The 9219-nt window shown below is 45.0% G+C and overlaps 1 protein-coding gene across 1 annotated transcript; it reads left to right on the top strand.

The window, feature by feature from the left end:
- The first annotated feature begins 2762 nt into the window (after window positions 1–2762).
- Window positions 2763–7877, top strand: Sox21a (SRY-box transcription factor sox21a). The gene is made up of 3 exons (XM_030391242.2): window positions 2763–3165; window positions 4297–4888; window positions 6486–7877. The coding sequence occupies exons 2-3, from the start codon at window positions 4425–4427 to the stop codon at window positions 7150–7152; spliced, it is 1131 nt and encodes a 376-aa protein (XP_030247102.1). The 5' UTR covers window positions 2763–3165; window positions 4297–4424; the 3' UTR covers window positions 7153–7877.
- Window positions 7878–9219: the final 1342 nt, after the last annotated feature.

The raw sequence follows: 9219 nt of genomic DNA, 5'->3' as shown, positions 1-9219 counted from the left end.
ATTCAATTTCAAATAGTTAAATAAAAAATAAATTAAATAAAACTAATGTTGAAAATTTATTAATATTGTTAATTATGATGTCGAAACATATTATCCATTCTTTATTTACCATCTGTCTATTTAGGCAATTATTCAATTGAATAAAACATATGATATAGGGGTGACTATATACAGGACTTATTACAGTGATAGAAGCTGAAATTAATATTAATTATTATTATTAGTTTTTAATTATTATATTATTTTTTAAATTAAATTGGACATGGCTTGGATATCTTTGAGATATAGATAAGCTTTAAGTGTGAACAGCTTTTTGATTTAATTGAGAAGATATTTTGAATTTTGGTAAAATATTTTTGCAGGGTTCAATTTCCATCAACGGGAAAAAGCCACCAAAAAATATTTGGATCCTTGACCAAAACAATGTTAGTTATTGTCTGCTAGGTTTAAATACAATCAATAGAGTTTTTCATAATATTCCATCCAAATTTCATCTCATTCAACTTGTCGCATTGAGATAATTTCCTTTTGGCCAGCTGCCACGCACACTTCGATGGTCGCTGCAGCACTCAGCCTTCGCTTTTTGCAGTGGTTTCCCTGCGCTCACTTAAAACACAAATCACGATTAGCGAGCCACATTTCCATTTGGGGGCTAAAAAAACTTTCGGCCGCACATGGAAATTGCGGGCGTTGCGGTAACGATGGCCACGATGGAGACGATGGAGGTGATGAAGGTGATGGCGACGTTGTCGACGACTCCCCATAAATTATTGCAGCTGAAGCACAGCCAAACAATGCGCAGTCCGTGGACAATGAGCGGAGGCTCGGCTCAGGCGAAGCAGCCGAGGGACTGGCTGGCCAAATGTCACAGAAAGCTCTTCAAAAATACCCAAAATTATGGCAATCATGCAGCCGGCAAAGTTCTGGCCGGGTCCGGGTGTCCAAGTGGCGCAATGTTAGTTGGCGGAATTGAACGACGCTCTGCTCATTGTCCTGATGCCGGGCATAATAGAGCAGCCATAATGTCCATTATGCGAGAACAAATGGTAGCTGGCATAGTGTGTGCCAGGACACGATAACACTTGCCAGAACTGAGCAGCTGCAGCACTAGCAGCAGCGGCAGCAGCAGCAGTAACAGTCGAGCGAGTGGCAGGGGTCGAGGAGCAGCAGAAGTCAAACAAAACTACGGCCACCAGTTGCTGCCCATTGTCTTGGCCCTGCGCCTTGGCCAATAAAATGCATTCAGCTCGCATGCAAAACAAAAACGATAAAAAAGCCGTCACCATTGAGAACGCGTCTAAGCAGCCGCAGCGCCATCCACAGCTCCCACTCCTCCGGAGCATTGTCTATGTCATTGGCCGAAGCGCCAGGCGAGCGTCGACATGCGCGCAACGTAGCCGCACAAAGGCGCCAAGGGGTGGGGTGGGGTTGGGTTGGAGCTGTGTGGGGGTGGCCGGAGGTGGGTGGGCAACAGTTCATAGCGCTGCCATTTTTAATGTCGCGAGGGCTGTGGGGGCGTCTGCTCCCCGCCCCTGCCGCCCTTTTGCTAGCGAAAAACTCTACACAGCGAGTCCAGCGCCTTGGAGAGCGACGCATGCGCCAGGCTGCAGAGGGAAAACTTGTTTGAAATTTCCGTCACTTTTGGCGCCAAACGTACATCAAGTGGAGAATCTCAAAACAAACATGTTTTGAGCCCTGCTCTGAGCTCTAATTTCCTGGAACAAAACTACTCCATAAAAGGCGTTCTTTTATAAGACCCCAATCGCGAATCGAAGCATAACAAATTTGTTATATTTTACGACTTCAATTATGTGGAAAATAATGGTATTTGGATGACGAATTTCCTGTGGAGCACGCAGCAAACGGGAAGGGCCGCTGAGCCGGCGACTCCCCTCCCTAAACAATGGAAGTCAAAGGGTATCGGAGTGCAGCTACGATTGCACACATACAGACGGAATATACGATACAAGATAATCGTGTGTTTGCACTCTGATCGCACTTACGATCGATTGTGGGCGCAAACAAGGAGTCGGCCGAATTTCGATAAGCAACTGGATTCTCTGTTTGCGATTATGATATGCTGTATGATAATACACGAATCTTACCTCAAGGGAAGCACAGAGAGTAAACGGACCTGGAGCGAGCGACCAAGCAGGACAAACAATTGGTCAACACAAAAAAAAGAAAGAAACAGGCCTCATAAGACAGTTATTGACAGCGCGAGCAAACACAAAAACAAATGCAAATACAAACACAAATGCAAAATGCAGAAGGTAAGAAACGTGAGCAGCGAGCAGCGAGAAGCGAGCAGCTAGCAGCAGCAGAGGCAGCAACTTTTTATCACTTAGCCGCCGCGTTGGCGATGCCAGCGCCGTCTTCGCGTCCTCCGAGCTGCGACGACGAGCACCAAAAAATAGTAACAACAACAATAACACGAGCAACAATGAACTCTACAAACACCCGTCGTGCACTCTCTCGTTCTATCTCCCTCTCTCTCTCTCTCTCTCTCGCTCTCTTGCTCTGTCTGGCTGTGTGCCTGCTGCTCGTTCGCTCTTTGTCGCACGCTAATTGGCTCTTGCTCGCTCCTGTGGCGCAAAGAGCGAGCAGCCAACGTGCAACCACTACAATAACAAATTTACCCCCGCACATACACACACACACACACACACAGGCACACACTAACACTCATACACAGACACACGCTCGTAGTTGAGTTGCTTTCAGTTTTTGTTTGCCGCTTTTCCCGTTTTTGTTCCGCCAACTGTCGCAAGTTTTCGAATGCCATCCATAGAGTGTGCCCTTAGTCCATAGAATATGTGGTTCAAATCAAAACTGTCGCGCACTCGACACGGACGCACCGGCTCCGGCAACGCACTCGGCTCGGGGTTAGTTCAGTTTGAAAAGGAAGCGAAGCTTCGAGCGCCGCACAAAAGCGCTTATCAAGTGCCAACTTATCCGCAGTGTTTAGATCGCAATTGAAACTTGAATAAAACACAAAGCAAATCATGCAAATCAATTATAACATTTAGTGCTGCATATCCCAAAAGATCACTGATCAGAAGTGTTGACAAACTTAACATTGATTGCTAACAGCAGTGTTGTTGAACGAGCTTAAGAGTTAACCCTTCCCGGGATTACGGCTACAAATCCGCAACTGTACAAAAGGTGAGCATTCATGGGTATCAGCGAAAGATAAGGGAGCTTCACATGACTCACTTGACATGTGTATTTGAACATTGCTTGATTGACCGATTGAGTTTCTATTTACCCACACATATCAATTACTCGATTTTGTGGAATCTATCAATTTGAGTTTTTAAGTCAATACTAGAAAGGGGTCAAGGTGTTGGTGTGTTCAATATAATACTAATACTAGTACTAATAATTATACTAATACTAAGATCTGCACTCACATGTTTACTGATCTTTTAATCTAATTTAATTTTTGAAAAATATATAATAATAATAATATGCTCTCATATATATTTATATATCTTCAGTAACTTTTAAAATATCGAAAATACAATAATTAAATAAATTAATAAACAATATTATTTGGCATCTAAAATACTTATCCACTCTTCTCTAATTCCTAATTATATTATTTAAAAAATAATAATAACATATATTATCATAAGGAAATATCAGATTTTATATTTATTAAGATAAATTTCCTCAGTAGGTCCGGCACTTCACTAAATTCAAAAATATTGGAACTATATGATGAAAATAGATAATAAATAATAATCAAAATTGTTTTGAAGTCTTTAAGAGTAAGTCGCTTAGAAAATCCAGCTAACACTTATCGGTTCTTAGAATCACAGGGTTCTTCCTTTAAACATCTTATGAAAATTGTTATTTAATTGAATTTTAAATAATTAATGTTATCTCTATTTGCTTAGTTGTATCTGATAAAAACTACTAGTCTCCAAATATTTGTTTATTATTGTATGATTCACAGTTGGTCTGTAAACACATCATAAAAAGGGGTTGCCAATGGAGTTTCCTGTCTTGAGTATCCATGAATATTATTTAAAAAGTACTAAGCTTCGCCTCTAATATATAGCTCGACTTTGATATTATTATTTTCCCTGAGCGCTTACTCATGCCCAGCTTTAACCCTCCTCGCATTTTGTGACGGAATCTATTGAAGTAGCCCCTCGCCAATCCCCAAAACAAAACTGAACACACACACAGTCCAGGTCTGCCACTTTGCGTTGCAAAGCGATGCGATGCCACGGCACGAACAAAGCATATCTATTGAACTCCATTACCGTTTGCATTCCAGCATTCCAGCACATCTCTGCGCATAGAGACACAGGGGAAACGGTCAGTGCACCGCAGTGGAGTCCCTGGACAACCCGGCAGCCGGCAATCGGGCCACTCACCTGACGCAACCAGCTCCAGAGCCCCAGTGCACAGCCATGACGAGCATCTCGGCGCTGCTGCACCGCAATCACAGCCACAGTCACAGCCACAACCACAGTCACAACCACAACAGCAATGGCTACACGAGCAGTGGCAGCAGCAGTCACAGTCACCACAGCAGCAGCCTCTCACCGCCAACGACAATCGGAGCGGCCACAACTCCGCCGCCACCACCGCCTCCAGCGGTGCCTAAACTACAGCAGCAGCAGTTGCAACAGCAGCAGCAACAACAGCCACAACAACAACAACACAGCTCCAACTCGAATGGCAGTTCGCATCATGACCACATTAAGCGACCAATGAACGCGTTCATGGTGTGGTCCCGGGGCCAGCGACGCAAAATGGCGCAGGACAATCCCAAAATGCACAATTCAGAGATATCGAAGCGTTTGGGTGCCGAATGGAAGTTGCTCACCGAATCACAGAAGCGTCCATTCATTGATGAGGCCAAGCGTTTACGGTGAGTGAGTATGCATGTATATGTGTGTGCGTTTGTGTGTGTGTGCGTGCGTGCAAGTGGGTTTGTTGTCTGGTTACAATTTGAGCGATTAGCTAAGACAATGGGCAGCTATTGTGGGGCTCCAAAGTGGCATTGAGTAGCATTTGGAGCTCTGCGTCGGTCCGCACTCGATTGGCATATCTTGGGCAAACAACTACAGCTCTATAGATACTTTTAATGGGCCTCTGCATTTTGCATTCGATATACATATATACGAGTAGAGAGTCTGATAAGTGAGCAATGTTTGCACTGTCTAAGTCCTTTTATTGATTGTATTGGCTGTGTAAATGTTAACTGACAATAATTAATGAGCCGCCTGAGCAGAACGAGCTGCCTGGGGCTTAACCTAATGGCCATTCTAACTTTTTGGTTAAGGCAGCCGAAGTCATATATAAATATCATATGTATGTGTATGTATATGTACATATATAAATAAAAGACAACCATCGCGCTCGAAAACAAGAAATGCTGTTCAAATATTTGCCAATGTGCGAGGCGACGCGTCGATAACGCACGGCACACTCGCATATCATTTCAATTTCAATTTCGATTTCAATTTCGATTTCCACTTTTAAATTTACTTCTTTCACTTATTTTTCGGGCAGAGATAACATAACAGGGCTGACCAATTAGGGTATGGGAACTGCAACAAAGCCAAGGCAAAGAAAGCAAAAGTGACAACAACAGCAACAACTACAACAACAATAACAACAACACCACCATAATACACACCTTTTATCAGCATTCATCGTTAGTCAAACAAATGTCAACAATTGCGCATTGTTGCACCTGGGAACTCTTACAGAGCTCGAGAACTTTAGAAGCACTGCCTTGCTAAATGGAATCAGATAAGCATTCAGTGTTGCAGGAAGGGTTTTATGGAAGGGTTTTGGCTTCAGTCAATATACCCTGTACGAGCTGGACGTGATAGAGTGTTTCACATATACATATTTCCTCAAATAATTTCTATTCATTTAATATTCAATCTTAGATGCAATACTAATTCGCATACAAAGAGGAAGTATTCAAATTTCTTTAATACGAATCTTATGCTAGATTCTAGTGATCTTTAATACTTTCAAATTCACTCTATGCGTTCTCTTATTCCCTTAATTATGCTCCTAAAATATATAGAGTACATCTTAATTACATAATTGTTATATGCGATGTTTGACATCCATAATCTATTATAACTCTACTCTCATAATCTACTATACTCATTCCATCAACTATTATACTCTAAATACTCTTAAAATACTTTTGAAAATTACTGAGTAACTATTAAACTCTCCATAACTTATTAACTACTATACTTTCAAAATACTCTTGAAAATTACAGAGTATATTATAGTCGCGTAATACTCACATTTTCGAAAACTACACATTATCTCTTAGTCAAGTAATTGTCTTGTCTGTATTGTGCGGCTTCGATTTTATGGCCGAGGGAACTGGGCAACAGATTGACTTTGTGATATCATCGTGATCGTTGAATCGCTTTAATATCGATCCGCCGTGGCCCGATCTTTGATCAATGTTTCAACATTTACTCAATTTACAGCGCGCTGCACATGAAAGAGCACCCCGACTACAAGTATCGGCCTCGACGCAAGCCCAAGACGCTCAACAAGTCCCCGGTGCCGGGTGGCAGTGGGGGCGGAGGCGCAGGCGGAGGCTCAGGCAACAACGCTGGACTGACGGTCGCTGGCCAGCTGGGCAAGGAGCCAGTCCAGCCGCAGCACTCGCCACATGCACAGGGCCTGCCGCATCATCACCACCATCCGCATCATCCACACCCGCATCCCGCCCATGCCCACGCCCACGCCCACCATCACCATGCGCAGCTGAGCGCAGTGGCTGCTGCCGCTGCCGCTGCCGCCGTCTCGCACTCCCATTCGCATTCGCCCACCTCGCTGGCCGCCAAGTATGGCTTCGGGTCCCCGCTGGAGCTGTCGCTGCCGCGCGTGCCCGGCGGCTTCCCGGGGCTGGCGCACTATCCGCTGGACCCAACACTGGCGCTGGACCTGCAGGCGCGTCTGCAGGCGATGTACGCCGGCAGCATCTATCATCCCTGGCGCTACTTGCCGCTGATCAGCCCCGATACTCCGCCCTCGCCGCCCAGCAGCAGCGGCACAGGCATCTCCTCCTACGGCTGTGTCAAGTCATCCAAGTCCTCGCCCGTCGCCGTCGTCCCAGCGCTGGCCACGACGCCGCCCAACATTATTTGACCGACTCCCCTGCGCTACGGCGCTGCCGCTGCGGAGCATGCGGTCTAGACTTGGAGCATTCGCAGCGACCCCTTGCACCCCGCCCCACCCCAACTGGTAGCAGCCTTCAGAGCTGCCCACTTACCTATGTAGGACCCTAGTATTAGCTGAATCTTTGTGTGTTTCTGTTTTACGTTGCGTGTTTCTGTTTCCCCCTCCCTGATTACGTCTACGACCATTCCCTTTGGTTATGTGGTACTTAGCTACATATGTATATAAACAACACACAAATATATATAATATCGGATATGCTATCCAAAACGAAACACACCAAGAAAACCAAAGCAGAATTTTGAGCGGAAACCGAAATAAATAAAAGTCAAATTGTTCCTATCAAACTGGCACTCGAGTATATTCTTGAATAGATGCAACTGACTTTGGGTAAGCCGATGTATACCGATGTATATGCAATCAATCGATTTTCAATGAAGAGCCCAGGGAATCAATAGGTTGAACAATTTTTAAGACAGCTTCAGTTCAGTTACCACAAACCCAAATCTATAATTTAGACACATAGTCTTAATTGCTTCTAAGTTCTTAGTGCTTTATCTATAAATATATAATATATATTGTTGGCCCGATCTTGTGTAATATATATGCGTATATATAAAATCTATATTTTAATGTGATACAAAACGAAAGGCAAATTGTAACTGTAAACGAATAAATGATTTTTAAATAGCTCACGCCCCTCTGATTGATGAATACACTTGTAAGACCCACACACAGGCAACAGCAGCAACACCAACACCAATCCCTATCCCGAGTGCCAACCACCCGACCAGCCAGGCAATCTGTCAGCAGTCAACCGCCAGGGGGCGCCACAGGCGCGTGAATAATAACGACAATGTTTGCTGATGCGTTGATTATTAGTTTAAATTGCCGGCCGCTCGAGGGGTTGTCTACTGTACCGAGGGGGTTGCTCAACGCTCAACACTCTCAACTCTTAATGCTTAATGGGATTCACTACGCCCACTTGTTTATGCAACGGACTGTGAGAGTTGAGCGATGAGGCGTGGCACGGCGCGGCGCTGCGTTGCGTTGCGGAAAGCAGCGCTCACTCGCTAGCCCATCTAAAAAACAATTGACACCTTTTCAGCTGACAGCCAAAACAAAGAAGCGGCCCGCAGTTGCCAGCAACGGGGGTGGCCAGGGCGGCGCGCCGAATGGCAATTGCGACAGCATCATAACCAGCTCGAAAGCCGCACATAAAACTCACACAAATGCCACGCTGCAGCGCAGCAAAAGTCCTGATAAGAAAGCGAACGCGCGACGTCTGCCCACAGAGCAAAACCCCCCACCAGTGCAGCCCCCACCCTCGGCCTGGCAACTCCAACCCGGCAGCCAAAAGTCGTGCGCTGATTGTCTGCACACACACAGGGATACACACACACACACAAAGAGACAGATCAAAAGCGAATGAGAGCTCACGTCTGGCTGCCTTTTGTTGCCCCAAGGTCGTTTTTATAGTGTCCTGGTCCGAGACCCAGAGACCCGGCAATAAAGACAGTCCCTCTCTATTTGTATTTGACCTCACCCGAGTCGAGTCACAGTCACATTCACAGTCACAGTGCAAATCACTTGTGCGAAACACTACGAAATGCTACAAAAATATTTGCCCAATGAAGTTGCCAGCCAGCCCACAAGGCGCTGAGGACAATAAGCCCCCAGCCAGAGAATAGAGCAGAACAGAACAGAATGGACCAGACCGGAAGCCAGACGAGGGCATTTCTTGAATGAGCTTGTCAATCTGCAGGCGAGCGCCAAAGATCTGGTAATTAAGTGATATAGCGATAGCCATGCTCAAGTAAATAATTAGTTAACACTTGGTTGGGCGTAGCCTAGATGTATGCAACGCTCTCTTGCCTAGAACTGATGGATTATGAGCTACCGAGGAAATGAAAACAATAAATATTCCGTATTGCTCTCGCATAAGATGTTTGCGGATTCCCTCAGCCAGCAGCCAGAGACAACAATGGCTGGCAAATCAATTATCAAAATTTAACGGGTCAACTACTTACAGCCCTC

The sequence above is a fragment of the Drosophila navojoa genome, chromosome 4, assembly GCF_054131105.1.
Source record: "Drosophila navojoa isolate 15081-1374.11 chromosome 4, UAZ_NAV_1.0, whole genome shotgun sequence".
NCBI classification, from domain to species: domain Eukaryota; kingdom Metazoa; phylum Arthropoda; class Insecta; order Diptera; family Drosophilidae; genus Drosophila; species Drosophila navojoa.
The sequence above is the reverse complement of the archived record's forward strand: the minus strand, read 5'-3'. Positions and strand labels throughout refer to the sequence as shown.

Coding starts and splice junctions, on each gene's coding strand:
- Sox21a (XM_030391242.2), top strand. CDS start 4,425: ATGACGAGCATCTCGGCGCTGCTGCACCGCAATCACAGCCACAGTCAC. Junction 4,889..6,485: donor GATGAGGCCAAGCGTTTACG/GTGAGTGAGTAT, acceptor CTCAATTTACAG/CGCGCTGCACATGAAAGAGC.